At 49.2% G+C, this 16,254-nt stretch overlaps 1 protein-coding gene across 1 annotated transcript; it reads left to right on the forward strand.

Annotated features, from left to right (window-relative positions):
• Positions 1–1,381: 1,381 nt before the first annotated feature.
• NEFH (neurofilament heavy chain) lies at positions 1,382–10,406 on the forward strand. The gene is made up of 4 exons (XM_089894664.1): positions 1,382–2,249; positions 4,145–4,344; positions 5,323–5,447; positions 7,069–10,406. The coding sequence occupies exons 1-4, from the start codon at positions 1,382–1,384 to the stop codon at positions 8,795–8,797; spliced, it is 2,922 nt and encodes a 973-aa protein (XP_089750790.1). The 3' UTR covers positions 8,798–10,406.
• Positions 10,407–16,254: the final 5,848 nt, after the last annotated feature.

Here is a 16,254-nt window from a genome sequence, read left to right on the forward strand (position 1 = left end):
AAGGGAAATCTATCATGGCACCCACTTGTCTGTTGTGGGTGTCGGGGAGAGACTACAAGTTGAAGCTGAGGAGATGGGGAGGGGAAAGGAACAAAGATGGACTTCCTAGTTGTGGGAAAGTGGCTGCTATATCCACGGGCAGTAGGAGGTTCTCCTCCCCCAATTCTGCCAGAGATCCCCCAAGTCAGAAGCTGCTGGGGGAGCAGGGGGTCTCAAGTTGCAGCCTGACCCAGGGCAAGGTCCTTTCTCTGTAAAGATGGGAAAACCGAGTGGGGGGGATGGGGGACAACTTGTCCAAGGTCATTTGCCAGCAACTGTGGAGCTGACCTCAGTGTGCAGACCCTGGCCTGAGTGACTCCTAGCCCTCCTGTCACTTCCCCAGCTCCCCACAGGCATCAACTCTCCCAGCTTCATGCCAAGTTCCCCGCAGCACGCCCACTCTTGGTTCTCTGACCCTCACACACCCTGCCTTTACAGGGGACCCTCTGCCACTTTACTGAGGGCCCTCCTTGCTGGGGCCGGTTGTAGGGTCTCCTGCCTCCTATCCTGCGGAGACCACTGTGTCCCCCAATCCAGGCTTCCCTTCTCCATCCTCTGCAGTGTCTCCCACACGCCCAATTCAGGGCAGCCTTGTTGCCCTCCCCAACTCCAGGTCCTCCCCCTCCATTCCGGAGCCGGCTGCAAAGTTCCTTGAGCCCTCTCCTGGTGGCCCCTCTAGCTACTAGGGGAACAGTGTACCTCCACTCAGGGGTTTTCTACCTCTACCCTCTGTAGTGCCCACTATGCTTCCATTCAGGATTACTTTTCTCCCTCCCCTGTTCCGGGCCGGCTGCAGACACTCTGCATCCCCTATCCTGAAGGTCTAACTATGAGGAAAAACCTGTGCTCCCTCTCATTCGGGGGTCCTCTCATCCTACCGAGTTTTCTATCGCTCCATCCCGAAGGCATCCTGCCCCTATTCCCATCAGGTCTCCTTGCTCTCCCCCCATTTCAGGCTCCTTCTTTAATTCCGAACATAGTAGCAGGGTCTCCCGACCCGCACCAGGGGGCTCCCCTTCGGTCCACTCCGGGAGTCCTCTACCGCCTGACTCTGCTTCGGGGGTGCTTCTCTGACGCTGCGTCGTCGATTCCCCTCCACTCCTTGGTTTCCCTGCCCCGCCCCTCTCACTGCGGCGGAGCCAGCCGGCCCCGGGCCGCTGGGGGAGGAGGCGGAGAGGGCGGGGCCCTCCTCCCCTGCTCACCCCCCCAGCAACTGCTGAGGGGCTGGACCCCGCCGGGCTGCTATAAAAGGGCCGGCCGGCCGGGTGCTACCGCAGTGCCGCCCGCCCCGTCCCGGCCTCGGGTTCCCACTCCGCCGGCAGCCGCACCTGCTCCGGCCAAGATGAGCTTCAGCGGCGCTGAGGCGCTGCTGGGCGCCTTCGCGCCGCTCCACGGAGGCGGCAGTCTGCACTACGGGCTGACTCGCAAGGGCGGCGCGCGCTCTGCAGCCGGCTCCTCCAGCGGCTTCCACTCATGGGCGCGGACGTCCGTGAGCTCCGTGTCGGCCTCGCCGAGCCGCTTCCGCGGCGCGGGAGCCGCCTCCAGCACCGACTCGCTAGACACGCTGAGTAACGGACCGGAGGGCTGCGTGGTGGCGGCGGCGGCGGCGCGCAGCGAGAAGGAACAGCTGCAGGCGCTGAACGACCGCTTCGCGGGCTACATCGACAAAGTGCGGCAGCTCGAGGCACATAACCGCAGCCTGGAGGGAGAGGCGGCGGCGCTGCGGCAGCAGCAGGCGGGCCGCGCCGCCATGGGCGAGCTATACGAGCGCGAGGTGCGCGAGATGCGCGGCGCTGTGCTGCGCTTGGGCGCGGCCCGCGGCCAGCTGCGCCTGGAGCAAGAGCACCTGCTGGAGGACATCGCGCACGTGCGCCAGCGCCTAGACGACGAGGCTCGGCAGCGCGAGGAGGCTGAGGCGGCGGCGCGCGCACTTGCGCGCTTTGCGCAGGAGGCCGAAGCGGCGCGCGTCGAGCTGCAGAAGAAGGCTCAGGCCCTGCAGGAAGAGTGCGGCTACCTGCGGCGTCACCACCAGCAGGAGGTGGGCGAGTTGCTCGGCCAGATCCAGGGCAGCAGCGCCGCGCAGACTCAGGCGCAGGCCGAGGCGCGCGACGCCCTCAAGTGCGACGTGACGTCGGCACTGCGCGAGATCCGCGCGCAGCTGGAAGGCCACGCAGTGCAGAGCACGCTACAGTCCGAGGAGTGGTTCCGAGGTTCGCAGGCGAGCGGGGACAGGGAGGATGGGGCGCCCTCTGTTGGTCGGTCAGTGAGGGGAAGGGTGGCGTGACTTAGGGTGCTGGTGGACTCTGTGTAGAGGTGGCTGGACTGGATGGTGCGCTGCTCAGCTTCCTCCTGCAGAGCGCATGCCCCTTAGTTAAAAAACAGTTTTACTCTGGGTCTCTTGTGGAACACCCCCCCTTCCCCCCAACTCTAGGTTCTCCTTTGGCCTTCTCCAGGGTCCTTATATCTGCCCTTCAACTCTGGGTCCTCTCTGCTCCTTCTCCCGAGTTTTGGTAACCCCACTATGAGGCCCCTCTTCATCAGGTTCCCTCTACTGCTCCAGAGCGGTGCCGGCTTCTAGTCGCTGGGGCGCTCTTTGCCCTTCAAAGTAACATGGCTTCCCTGTCCAATGCTGCCCGCCCCCTTTCTTGCACACTGCAGGGAACCCTATTCTGACACCTATCGGGCTCCTCCCCACTACAGTTGGGGAGGGTGGGTCATTCTCACATTCTTTCTCCCCAGGGGGACCACCATTACAACCAATTGGTGCCTGAAGCTGAAGTGGCTTGTGGGCCCTTTAATGTCCTTGCTCCCCTTCAGAAAAGCCGGGAGCCTCCCAAACCCATCTCCCTCCCCCAACTCCGTGCCACCCCGAGTCAGCTAGGTTGCAGCTGCAGCAGCTTTGAAGCTGTGCGCAGCACCTGCAGGGTGACTTTGACCAACACGTGCCCTCTCTGGTTTTCATTTCTTTTGGGGTTGAAAGGGGGGTCGACTAACTGGGCTTCTTACCCTGGGGAGCTCCATGAGCCTTCCTGAAACTGTCTGTAAAACTTCTGCATTGTTCTTGGGAGAGGGTACAGAGGCTTCAGTGATTTTCAGACAGGTCTGTGATCCACAGTGCGTAAGAATCCTCACCCACTTGGATGGTTTCTAAGTCTTTGCCAGTACTAGCAGAGAAAAACCAGAAAAGCTGGGATTTTGATGCATTGCTTTTCCAGTTCCTTCCTCTCCTCTGCAGTGGCAGAACCATCCCCTCCCCCATCTCTGCAGCAAGGCTCCTCCCAAAGCAAACCTCTCTGCTCTCTTGGGCGTTGCCCTTCATCCATCTCAGGACTTCTGGACCACCCAGCTGGCATCCCTTATTCCTCCCCCACTCCCAAGACTCAGGTCCTGAATGTCATTATCTCAGGATTCAGGATGTCCACATTCAGGAGGTTCAGACTAGCCTCCAGACCCCCACTGGTCCCTGAAAAGTCTTCTGGGAACCTGCAGCCCATTGCTCACAGGGGCCAGGGTGTGGCTGCCATTGGCACAGGGGCTCCTGTGCTAGAGAATGCGCAACAAGGGGGAGGAAGGGACAGAGGAGCTGGCACGCAGGCCCCAGGCTCTGCAGTGACCTTGGTCTCTGCAAAGCAGAAACCTGCAAGGAAGGGGCTATGGCTACATCGTGGCTCACGGCGCCCTCATGCCTCTAAAGGTCACAGACTCATTAACTTGTTCAACCACAAGCTCAGAGTTAAGCCCTATGGGTCAGGTTTCACATATGACCCTCAGCACTGCCAGCCTTTGCTGGGGAGCTGAACCAGGAGGACCAGAAATGTGGGCTTCTTTTGCCCTGCAGAGTTTCCAGATCCTGAGTTTGGGGAGACAATGTGATCTTTGGAGCCAGATAGACACTAGATCTGAATCCCAGCTCTGCTGCTCAAACTGGCCTACCGGCCTTGGGCAGTGGTCATTTGCCTATCACAAAGGATACGGTGAGTTAAGCATCCAAGATGGCACCGGCACTCAGTAGGTCCTCAACCCATGTGTGTCACCTTCCAGATCTGGGCAGTAGAATCCAAATCCAGTTGTGTCTAACCCTGTGCCCTACTCCCTTCTCTCCCAGTGAGACTGGACCGATTGTCAGAGGCAGCCAAGGTGAACACAGACGCCATGCGCTTGGCACAGGAGGAAATAACTGAGTACCGGCGGCAGCTGCAGGCCAGGACCACAGAGCTGGAGGCGCTCAAAAGCACCAAGGACTCACTGGAGAGGCAGCGCTCTGAGCTGGAGGACCGTCATCAGGCTGACATCGCATCCTACCAGGTGGGCAGGGGTGGGGCAGAGAGCCAGATTGTCTCACCTGGTTGGGTGACCCTGGACAAGTCATTGCCCCTCTTTGAGTGGGGTCATCGTAGTTAAGACCATGGGCCTTGGAGTCAGACATACCAGGGGTACCAGTATGTCTTTCTAGCCGTGTGACCCCAGGAAAGTGTCTGCCTCTCTGACTCTGAATTCCCTCAATGCAATGGGAAAAAAAAAAAAGCCTCCTTTGCAGAGCTATGAAGCTTAAAGAGAGAGACGACCTTTTCGTGTGAGGAGTGAGTGTGCTCAGCAGGGTCTTGGTCATGTGGGCATTCAGTAAACAATAACCAGTGTCTATGAGTGAGGGTAGCCTGGGGAAGGCCTTGGCAGATACCTCCCGTTAAAGACAACTGCCAAAAGAAAATATCGCTTTTAAAGAGCTTATTATGCAAGTAATATATGGTGATTGTAGAAAAAGGAGGCAATAAAAATCAGCCATACTGATTCACTTCAAGCAGTGGCTAAGTGGCCTTGGGGTCAGGGGAGAAGCTTCAGCTCGTATTGAGCGTGCTTCTGTGTATTGTCTCGGTCAACAGATGCCTCCCAAGCCTGTACTGTGTGGCAGGCACTTTGGAGCACTGGGGAAAGGATAGGGAGCCAAAGCAGACAAGGCCGTGTTCCCACTGAGCTCTTTCTAAGCTTAAGATCTGTAAAAATTCACCCATCATCCCACTGACCTGTGATGACCATTGTTGGTGTCTGGTGTGTTTCGTTCCAGACCACTCCCCAGGCTGAGGTTATACACACAGCAGGAGTTTTGTGCCAGGTGGCTTTCACGTCCATGAATGAGATCCGTAGCTTTCACTGGGTGGGGGTTGGCCCCAGCACGCCCGGCTGAACAGGACTACGTTGGGTTTGCATAGCCCGCCCCAGCTCCTCCGGTGCTGAGGGCCAGAATGCTGACTGGCACGTGACATGTATGTGACTTCTCCTCCCCAGGAAGCCATCCAGCAGCTGGATGCTGAGCTCAGGAACACCAAGTGGGAGATGGCAGCCCAGCTCCGAGAGTACCAGGACCTGCTCAATGTCAAGATGGCTCTGGATATTGAGATTGCTGCTTACAGGTGAGGGGCCAGGGGGCCTTTGGGTGGTGCTTCTTAGAAGGAGAAGCCTTGGATTTTAAGCCCCACAGTGAGGTAGCCTGCCAGTCTTAGAGACAAAAAAAAAAATTTTTTTTTTCGTATTGCGGTGAAATGTATATAACAGAAAGTTTACCATTTAACCATTTTTAAGTATACAGTTCAGGGGCATTAAAAATATTTACATTATTGTGCAATCATCACCATCATCTATGTCCAGACCGTTTTTCATCTTCCCAAACTGAAATTCAGTGCTCATTAAACAGTAACTCTCCACTCCCTTCCCTTCCTTCCCCCCAGCCCTGGCAACCACCATTCTACCTTTTGAGAGACAAATATCTTGAGAGTGACTTAGTTTCATTCTGACAGTGATTCAGAGGGTTAAACCTCCTCACCCTCTTCCCAAATCCAGCCAGCTAGAGGTTGGCTTGGAGGGAAAGGAGGTACTTGAGTTGTCAAGGGCCTTCACAACTCTACCTCTTAGAGATTCCTAGCTCTCTGGGCAGTTGTTTCCTGGGGAAATAAAATAGGGGTGATAATAACAGTACCCACGTCCTGGGATTGTTGGGAGGAGGTGCTAATCCTGTTCCTGAGCTAATCCAGGTAACACAGGTACCACTGGGCTGCCACAGAGAAAGCCCTCAGTAAAAAGTAGCCATGAGAAAGCCAAGAGACCTCCCAGCTTAGCAGTTTACTGCTAAGGAACAGGGCTGACCCTGTGAAGACCTGTCCCAGTTGTTGGCTAATGACCCTTCACTTCCCACGTCTTGGCTCTAATCTGTAGTCTTGCTACTCAAAGTGTTGTCCATGGAGTAGCACAATCAACATTATCTGAAAGCTGGTTAGAAAGGCACCCCAGACCTGTTGAATCAAAATCTGCATTTTAATCAGATCCCTGGGTGATTTGCATGCCGTTAAATTTGCAAAGCACTGGTCTGTGTGGGTAACCCCTACACTTACTCTGAGGTAGGTATTGCCAGGTTTTTTTAATTTATTATTTCACTGAAACAACCCTCTGAGGTTAGGACTCTTAATGACCCTGTTTTTACCAATGAGGAGACTGAGGATGAAAGAGTTTGAGTGGCTTAGCTAAAGTCACACATCTAGTGAGTAGGAAAGAGTGGAAACTGCCCCCACCATGTTCCTAAAACCCAAAGGATGAGACTATAAGGTAACAGGAGACCCTTGAAATTCAAATGGGAACATTCTAAGACCTCTTAAACCCAGGTTTATACATGTGGAATTCCTTGCTCATATTTCCACCTTTCTCTTGAATAACATTTTAGTTGAGGGACAATAAGTATAAATGTTGTTAATATAGGTGTTTTCTCTTGAGGGCCATTTTTTCAGGAGAAAAAGTTTTATAAATTGCAACCTTAGCTGCATTAAACAAGAGCAGTGCCATTGGGGTGTGGATTCTGGGTGGTCCCTGGGATGATCTGCTAAGTGACCTTCTCCAGTCTCAAAGTGCCCACCATTCACACCCCTTCCTCCACCAAAGTGCATATCACTGGATGCGGTGGACCTTCAGAGTAGCTCAGGAAGCCCCCTAACTTATTGATCAGCTCTGAGTTAATAGTAACGTGTTCCATTATCCATTCTGCAGAAAACTCCTGGAGGGTGAAGAGTGTCGGATTGGCTTTGGCCCGAGTCCTTTCTCCCTTCTAGAAGGACTCCCCAAAATCCCTGCCATATCCACTCATATAAAAGTCAAAAGCGAAGAGAAGATCAAGGTGGTAGAAAAGTCAGAGAAGGAAACTGTGATTGTGCAGGAACAGACAGAGGAGGTCCAGCTGACTGAGGAAGTGACTGAAGAAGAAGAGAAAGAGGCCAAAGAGGAGGAGGAAGGGGGAGAAGAAGCAGCAAAATCTCCCCCAGCAGAAGAGGCCACATCTCCAGAGAAAGAGGAGGCCAAGTCCCCAGTGAAGGAAGAAGGCAAGTCCCCAGAAAAGGCTGAGTCCCCTATGAAAGAAGAAGCAAAATCACCAGCTGAGGCCAAGTCTCCTGAGAAGGCCAAGTCCCCAGAAGGAGTGAAGTCTCCAGAGAAGGCCAAGTCCCCAGAGAAGGAAGAGGCCAAATCCCCAGAGAAGGCCAAATCCCCAGAGAAGGAAGAGGCCAAATCCCCAGAGAAGGCCAAATCCCCTGTGAAGGAAGAGGCCAAATCCCCAGAGAAGGCCAAGTCCCCTGTGAAGGAAGAGGCCAAATCCCCAGAGAAGGCCAAATCCCCAGAGAAGGAAGAGGCCAAATCCCCAGAGAAGGCCAAATCCCCTGTGAAGGAAGAGGCCAAATCCCCAGAGAAGGCCAAGTCCCCTGTGAAGGAAGAGGCCAAATCCCCAGAGAAGGCCAAGTCCCCAGAGAAGGAAGAGGCCAAATCCCCAGAGAAGGCCAAGTCCCCAGTGGAGGTGAAGTCCCCAGAGAAGGCCAAATCCCCAGAGAAGGAAGAGGCCAAATCCCCAGAGAAGGCCAAGTCCCCAGTGGAGGTGAAGTCCCCAGAGAAGGCCAAGTCCCCAGTGAAGGAAGAGACCAAATCCCCAGAGAAGGCCAAGTCCCCAGTGGAGGTGAAGTCCCCAGAGAAGGCCAAGTCTCCCGTGAAGGAAGAAGCAAAGTCCCCGGAGAAGGCAAAAAGCCCTGTCAAGGAGGAGGCCAAATCCCCAGGGAAGGTCAAGTCTCCTGTGAAGGAGGTCCCAAAGAAGGAGGAGGCAAAGTCCCCCATGAAGGAGGAAGAGAAAGCCCAGGAGGTGAAAGCCAAAGAGCCCCCAAAGAAGACAGAGGAAGAGAAAGCTCCAGCCACACTGAAAACTGAGGAGAAGAAGGACAGCAAGAAAGATGAGGTGCCCAAGAAGGAGGCTCCAAAGCCCGAGGTCCAGGAGAAGAAGGACCCTGCTGTGGAAAAGCCCAAAGAACCCAAAGCTGAAGCCAAGAAGGAAGAGGCTGAAGATAAGAAAAAAGCAACCACCCCAGAGAAGGAGGCTGCTGCCAAGGGGAAGGAAGAAGCCAAACCCAAAGAGAAGACTGAGGTGGCCAAGAAGGAACCAGATGATGCCAAGGCCAAAGAACCCAGCAAAGCAGCAGAGAAAGAGCCGGAAAAGCCAAAGAAGGAAGAGACGCCAGCGGCACCTGAGAAAAAAGATGCCAAGGAGGGGAAGGCCACAGAGGCCAAGAAGCCTGAGGAGAAACCCAAAGCAGAGGCCCAAGCCAAGGAGCCCAGCAAGGAGGCCTCCACACCAGGCAAAGCCAAGGCAGAAAAGGCTGAGAAATCCTCTAGCACAGACCAGAAAGACAGCAGGCCTCCAGAGAAGGCCACAGAAGACAAGGCCACCAAGGGAGAGAAGTAAGGCAGGGAGAGAGGAACATCCAGAGCAGCCAAAGAAACTCAGGAGGGTCTGGGAGCTCAAGGGTCGGTGTAACCAATTTTCATTTTTTCTCCCTTTTCTTTAAGAAGAAACTCTGCTTAGACTATGGGCCCTCCTTCACCAAACAGGAATTTCTTTTAGCAATGTGTTAGCAAGAGAGGGTCCTTCCAAACCCCGGCCCCATGCCCCAAACGCTCCCTAGGCAATGGACAATTATGTTATGATAGCTTATGTAGCCGAATGTGATATATGCAGAATGCCACATGTAAACACTTGACTATAAAAACTGCCCCCTCCTCTCCAAATAAGTGCATTTATTTCCTGTATGTGCAACTGACAGATGACCGCAATAATGAATGAGCAGTTAGAAACACATTATGCTTGAGATGTCTTAACCTATTCCTGAATGCCTTCTGTTTTCCAAAGGAGTGGTCGAGCCCTTGCCCAAAGCTCTCTGTCCTGGAAGAGCTGGAGCAGGTGGGGCTGGGCGCTGGCCACTGAACCATGCCAGGGCGCACTTTTCCACTGGAGTCCACTTTCAATTGCTTCTGTGCAATAAAACCAAGTGCTTATAAAATGAAAATGCTGCTGTTGTTATTTACTCTTTTCCCGCGGGCAGGCTGGGGGATGGGCGAGGGAGGTCTTGATCTCACTCTTAAGAATGCACAGGACTGAATGGGAATCAGAGGTCGTGTGCGGGTCTGGGACCAGTTACAAGGCCTCTCGTGGGCTATTTCCCGGGCACAAACCATGTGCCAGGCAATGTGCTCAGTGCTTTATCTTTAAAATCTTGTAGACAGGTGGACTGGTGTGTGGTTTCTCAGTGAGGTCCATGGACCACCTACATAAGCATCATCTGGGAGCCTTATAAATATGCACACTCCTTGATTCCACCCTAGACCACTGAATCAGAATCTGAGGGGTAGGCCTGGGACAGTGAATGCTTCACCAAGTCCCACTTGATTCTAATGCACGCTGAAGTCTGGGAACAGGTGAGGTCCTGAGGACACTGAGCCATCTATTTAAGAGTTCTGCATGTGTCCTTTTTTGTAAGGAGGGATGAGCTTTCTGAATGAGGGGCCATAGGTAGCTAATTCATCTGTAGTGAAGACTACAGTCACCACTATTGGGAACAATTTGTCAATAGTCACTTAACTGGACTCCAACATGCTTCTCCAGACACAAGTTTGAAAGCTGTGGTGCTCTTGTGGATTTATGTGGGGTCTTTACTGTAAAATTTTGACCTCATGACTTACTTGTAATGACTAGAATATGGCAAAGTGATGGGATGTCATTTCTGAGAGTAGATTACAAAAAGATTCTGGCTTCTGTTTTGCTTATTCTCTCTTGCTCATTCTACTTGCTCATTCCAATTAAAAGAAGGAGAAGCCTACATGGCCAGGAACTGAAAGAGGCCCCTGGCCAACAGCCAGTGAGGAACTGTGGTCCTCAGTACAACAAGAAACCAAATCCTGCCAACAACCACACTGTTGAGCATAGATGCAGATTCTCCCCTGCTGAGCCTTCAGCCCCAGACAACACACTGGCTGCAGCCTTCTGAGAGACCTTAAGGAAGAAGCACCCAGCTAAACGGCACCTGGATGATAGATGTTTGTTGTTTTAAGCCACTAAGTTTTGGGGTAATATGTCACATAGAAATAGATGACTGGACTTCCCTGGTGGCACAGTGGTTAAGAATCTGCCTGCCAATGCAGGGGACACGGGTTCGAGTCCTGGTTCAGGAAGATCCCACATGCCACGGAGCAACTAAGCCCGTGTGCCACAACTACTGAGCCTGTGCTCTAGAGCCTGTGAACCGCAACTACTGAGCCCGTGTGCTGCAACTACTGAAGCCCACGTGCCTAGAGCCTGTGCTCCGCAACAAGAGAGGCCACCACAATTAGAAGCCCGTGCACTGCGAGAAAGAGTAGCCCCCACTCGCCACAACTAGAAAAGCCCGCTTGCAGCAACGAAGACCCAGCGCAGCCAAAAAATAAAAATAAAATAAAATAGTTAACTAATACAGCTTCTCTCTCAGGAAGGCCTTCTTTTCATGGAGATCCTAAGTAGCTATGGGCTTGCACCCTTCCAGGTACAAATCAGGGAGAGAGAGATAGTGTCCCCACCAGTTCAACCAAAGTCTGAGAACTGAGTCTCATTACATGGTCAGGTTATGTGCCCATCCTGAAATTAATGGAACATACTAATTGGACCTGCTGGGTCACATGTCAAACTCTAGATCCAGGGTGGAGTCAGCCATCTGAATTATATAGACTGGACCTGACATTTCAGAACCCAGGGATAGAGAGGATTCTAAAATTTTCTAGAGAGAGAGAGAGAGAGGAGGAAAAAAAAAAAAAAGGATCAAGAACAAGAATGGTCCCAAACTTCTCAATGATGGGAAATGCCTAGAAGTCTATACTGATAAATCAAGTGTGAGGATAGATAAAGGGCAATTTAAAGCATACAAGGTCCCCCAAAAGTTACTTCCCATAAACCCTTTCTCTGAAATCACTAGGGGGACATGCTCAACAACAGGAGACTATAAACCAAGAAACAGAAAATCTAAGAATACAGAAAACAGGGACTATAACAAAGAAGAGACAAGAAGGGAATCCCCAGGATGATGACAGAGAAGAGTTGATGGACAAGAGCTGTGCAGCCCTATCTAGACTAGAGTGGGTCTGGGGAGAGAAGGGGGGGTTCCAAGAAAAAAATTAAACTGATAAATTATTTGACATGATCCACCATGTATAAAATTGAATTGAAAGCCCTTTACTGAACTATTGGAGAGTGTGGGAAAATTTAGTCAATTTCAAAGAAAACAAAGTAACTCCAAGACAAACAAAAAAATTATGTATAAGAGGAAGTGTAATTATAACACATTAGTCAAATCAACAGGTAACAATATTTACATAAAAATAACAAAAGCAATGAATATGGATTATACCAAAAAGCAAGATAAAAAATGGGAAAGGGAAAATGGAGTGTGTAATTGACAAAAATACTCATCTCTTATACTCCTCTGGAGAAAATGCTTAATATTGATAAATGAAAAGAAAGACTGAGAAACTATCACAGACTAGAGGAGACTAAGATGACATAATGACACAGGGCAATGTGGAACCCTGGACTGGATACTGCAACATTCATGGAAAACACGGTGACCTCCAAATAAAGCTTGTAATTCAGTTAATAGTAATGTACCAACATTAATTTTTAGTTTTGACAAATGTACCATGATCATGTAAGATGTCAACATGAGATGGAGCTGGGTGAGAACATTCAGGAGCTCTCTATGCTGTCTTTGCAACTTTTCAGTAAATTTAAAATTACTTCAAAATAAAAAGTTTAAGAAAAAAGTTTAAGATATATCAATAAATTGTATATGATTAAAAACATGGAGGTAAATACCAAAACCTAAGAGCTATGGTTGAAAATAAGAATAGGGACTTCCTTGGCAGCCCAGTGGTTAAGACTTCAACTTCCAATGCAGGGGGTGTGGGTTCGATCCCTGGTCAGGGAGCTAAGATCCCACATGTCTCCCTGCCAATAAACCGAGACATAAAACAGAAGCAATATTGTAACAAATTCAATAAAGACTTAAACAAAAAGAAAGAAAATAAGAATAGATGGGGGTTGGGAAGAGAAGGCAAAGGCCCCTGTATATTACTATAAGTAAACCATAACCAGTCAAAGCAAATAGGGACCCAAATAGCATCTAGTCCAATCCCATTATACAGATGAGGAAATTGAGGCCAGAGAGACAGGATCCTGCCTAAGGCCCAACAGCCAGTTGGTAGCAGAGCTACATTTTCCTATTTGTTCTATAGAGAAAACATGAATTACATGGATATTAATTTTGTTAAGAATCTGATTTTTTAATAAATTATCCTCAGTGACCCTTACTTAGAAAATCTACATTTTCTTAGTTTTGAAACCACAGGGAAGACATGAAAGGTATTAGAGCTACAAGGGCTCTCTCTCATGAATCATTGTCTCAGCTGATGTCCACAGAAGAAAAGACGGGACTTGTCCAGACTAGAATCCATAGTCACCACTTACTGAGCATCCCCAAGGACTGGGCCCTGGACTATACACTTTATGTCCACAGTCTAAAACAGCCAGCCCAATGAAGTGAGCACTATGGAACCTGCATTTCTCAGTTGAGGAAACTGAGGCTCAGAGAAGCAGACCTTGCCCAAAGTCCAGAGCCAGGAAGAAGTGGAGCGTGGATTTAAATTCAGGCCTGTCTGACCACAGAACCCAGGCTCGTCCTTACTCTGCCATCCTGCCTCCATCCTCTCCAGGGACATATTACGTGGCCACCCCTAAACCAGATGCTGAAGGTATTTAGAATGCCAAAAGCTCCAGCCCTCCTTGATGATATCATTCTCATGGTGGCCCTAAGTGGCACAGGCAGGGCAGAAGGATCTGACCAGGATGCCCCTCCTTTTTTGCCCTAACTGGACGTGTACCCAATGCAGGATTCACTGGCCAGATACCAGCCAGACTGACTTTAACCATCTGCCAAACAAAATCATCCTCCCTCTGGGAGGATAACAAACCTTAGGAAAAACCAATACAGTCAATTTGCTATGGAATTGCTTGTCAGATGTTAGAGGCTTGGGGGACAGAGACGAAATGTGGAAGGAGCTGACTGCTTTAGGATGTGCCCTTCCTGCTGGTTAGCTGTTGGCTCTGCAGCTACAGCTGAGCTGATGAAAACCATCCTTCATTTTTATCCCAGGGGGATTGTTTCAGAAAGAAGAGGTTAGGTTCTGTCTATAATAATGAACAACTACATCTCGGTGGCTTAACACAAAGAAAGCATCTTTCTCACTTATGCTATACACTCTGGGTAGGTCAGCAGGGGTCTCTGTTCATAATGGTCATTCAAAGGCCAAGCTAATAGGGGATCCATCTAGACCCAGGCTTCCAAGTTCACTAAGGCAGAGGTGAGAGGATGTGGCAAACCAGGCACAGGCTCTTAAAACTTCTACCTAGAAGTGATACAGGTCTCTTCTGACAACATTTCATCAGCCAAAGCAATCCACACAGTTATATCTAACATCAGAGGGGATGGGCAGAGCAGTCCTACCAAGTGCCTGGAGGGAGGAGAGTAGGGACTCTTTTAGGGGGAATCAAACAGAATCAAACTAGTTTAAGCAAAATACTTGCTACTGGTAATAATGATTGATATAACATATTAGCTTACATAACCAAGGAGTTTAAGAAGGTTGACTTGCTTCAGATACAGCTAGAGCCAGGAGAATTCTCAAGTAATATTCCCCAAGATCCTGCCACGCGTTTCTTCATCTCTCAGCCGTTTCCTTTTGTGTAGGCTTCATTCTCAGGCAGGACCTCTCCATGTGGTCTCCAGAAGCTTCAGGCTTACATCCCACCTGTTTAGGAAACTTGGGGGGAAAAAAGACCTCTTTTTCAATATTCCAGGAAAAGTCCAGGGGTTGATTCTCGTTGGGGCCCTCAAACTGAAACTGAGAGTTTGTGAGGTGTGGTTCCAAAAGAAAATTAGAGGATGGTTAGCAGAAGAAAAAGGAGTGGTTGCTGGGCAGCAACAATAACTGTCCACAGTGGCTTGAGTGCTTGTAGCAGAAGATCCAAATAGGCAGTAATACCCAGTGTTTGTGGGTGTGCAGAGAAACTTGAACTTTCTGACACTAATGATTGGAATGAAAATTGACAAAACCTTCCTGGAAGGCAACATAATGAGACCTCAAAAGCCTTAAAAGCTTAGACACTCTAACCAAAGTATGCCACTTTTAGGAATGTATCCTAAATAATCAGGTCTGTACAGAAATATTCAAATACAAAATATATTCACTTCGCTTTATGTTTTGGAAAAATGGAAAATACTCTGAATATACAATAGGAGATTGGTTAAATAAATTAAATTACCTCTATTTTGTAAAATATTTATTTATTTACTGTTTATTTTTATTTATTTTGGCTGTGCCGGGTCTTAGTTGCAGCATGCAGGTTCTTTCAGTTGCGGCATGTGGACTTCTTAGTTGTAGCATGCATGTGGGATCTAGTTCCCCAACCAGGGATCAAACCCTGGCCCCCTGCATTGGGAGCATGGAGTCTTACCCACTGGACCACCAGGGAAGTCCCTAAATTACCTCTATATTAGTAAACATGTTGCTGCAAAAAAGAAACAAGTTTTTAATTTTAAAAGTAATTTATATCAATGAGACCTAACAGATATCTATAGAACACTGCATGCAACAACAGTAGAATACACATTTCTTCTCCAGTGCACATGGAACATTCTCCAGGACAGATCATATATCTTAGGCCATAAACAAGCCTCAATAAATTTAAAAGGATTGAAAATGGAGGGACTTCCCTGGTGGTCCAGTGGTTAAGACTCTGAGCTCCCAATGCAGGGGATCCAGGTTCTATCCCTGGTCAGGGACCTAGATCCCACATGCCGCAGCTAAAGAGCCCGCATGCCGCAATGAAGATCCTGCATGCGGCCACTAAGGCCTGACACAGCAAAATAAATAAATAAATATTTTAAAAAATAATAATACAATAAAAATGGGAGATAACAAGTGTTGGTGAGAATGTGGAGAAAATGGAAACCTTGTATCATACATTGCTGGTAGGAACGTGAAATGGTGTAGCTGCTGTGGAAAGCAGTTTGGTGGGTCCTCAAAAAGATAAACATAGAATTAGTATGTAACCGAGCAATTTCACTCCTAGATATATACTCAAAAGAATTGAAAACAGATACTCAAACAAAAATATACACACATGTTCATAGCAGAACTATTCACAACAGCCAAAAGGTAGAAACAGCCTAAATTCCCATCAATGGCTAAATAAATAGAAAGCAGACTGGTGGTTGCCAGGAACTGGAGATAGGGAGAAATAGGGACCGACTGCCTATTGGGTACAGGGTTGCCTCTTTGGGTGATGAAAATGTTTTGGGATAGGTAGAGGTGATGGTTGCACACCATTGTGAATGTACTAAATGCCACTGGATAGTTCACTTTAAAATGGTTAATTTATGTTATGTGAATTTCACCTCAGTAGATTTTAAAAAAAATTTATTGTAGGAAAATACACATAAAATTCACCATTAGTAACATTTAGTATATTCACAATGTTGTACAATTATTACTACTATCTAGTTCCAGAACTTTTCAATATTCCAAAAGGATACCTCTTACCCATTAAGCAGTCTTTCCCATTTTCCCCTCCCCACAGTCCCTGGAAACCACTAATCTGCTTTCTGTCTCTATGGATTTATATATTCTGAACATTTCCTATAAATAGAATCATACAATATGTGACCTCTGGTGTCTGGCTTCTTTCTGAGAAGTCTATCCTGCAGGTTGTAATACCCAGATGAGGGAGATACAGGGACAGAGGGATTTTTGTTGCTGCTATGGTTTTTGCTAATGCCTGAA

The sequence above is a fragment of the Delphinapterus leucas genome, chromosome 14 (assembly GCF_059928025.1).
Source record: "Delphinapterus leucas isolate spDelLeu-1000000601 "Yukka" chromosome 14, BTC_Dleu_Yukka2, whole genome shotgun sequence".
Taxonomy (NCBI): Eukaryota; Metazoa; Chordata; class Mammalia; order Artiodactyla; family Monodontidae; genus Delphinapterus; species Delphinapterus leucas.

Excerpts from the sequence above, each read along its gene's own strand:
- NEFH (XM_089894664.1), top strand. The coding sequence starts at position 1,382 with ATGAGCTTCAGCGGCGCTGAGGCGCTGCTGGGCGCCTTCGCGCCGCTC. Across the intron at positions 2,250-4,144 it reads GTCCGAGGAGTGGTTCCGAG|TGAGACTGGACCGATTGTCA; the intron begins GTTCGCAGGCGA and ends CTTCTCTCCCAG. Across the intron at positions 4,345-5,322 it reads CTGACATCGCATCCTACCAG|GAAGCCATCCAGCAGCTGGA; the intron begins GTGGGCAGGGGT and ends TCTCCTCCCCAG.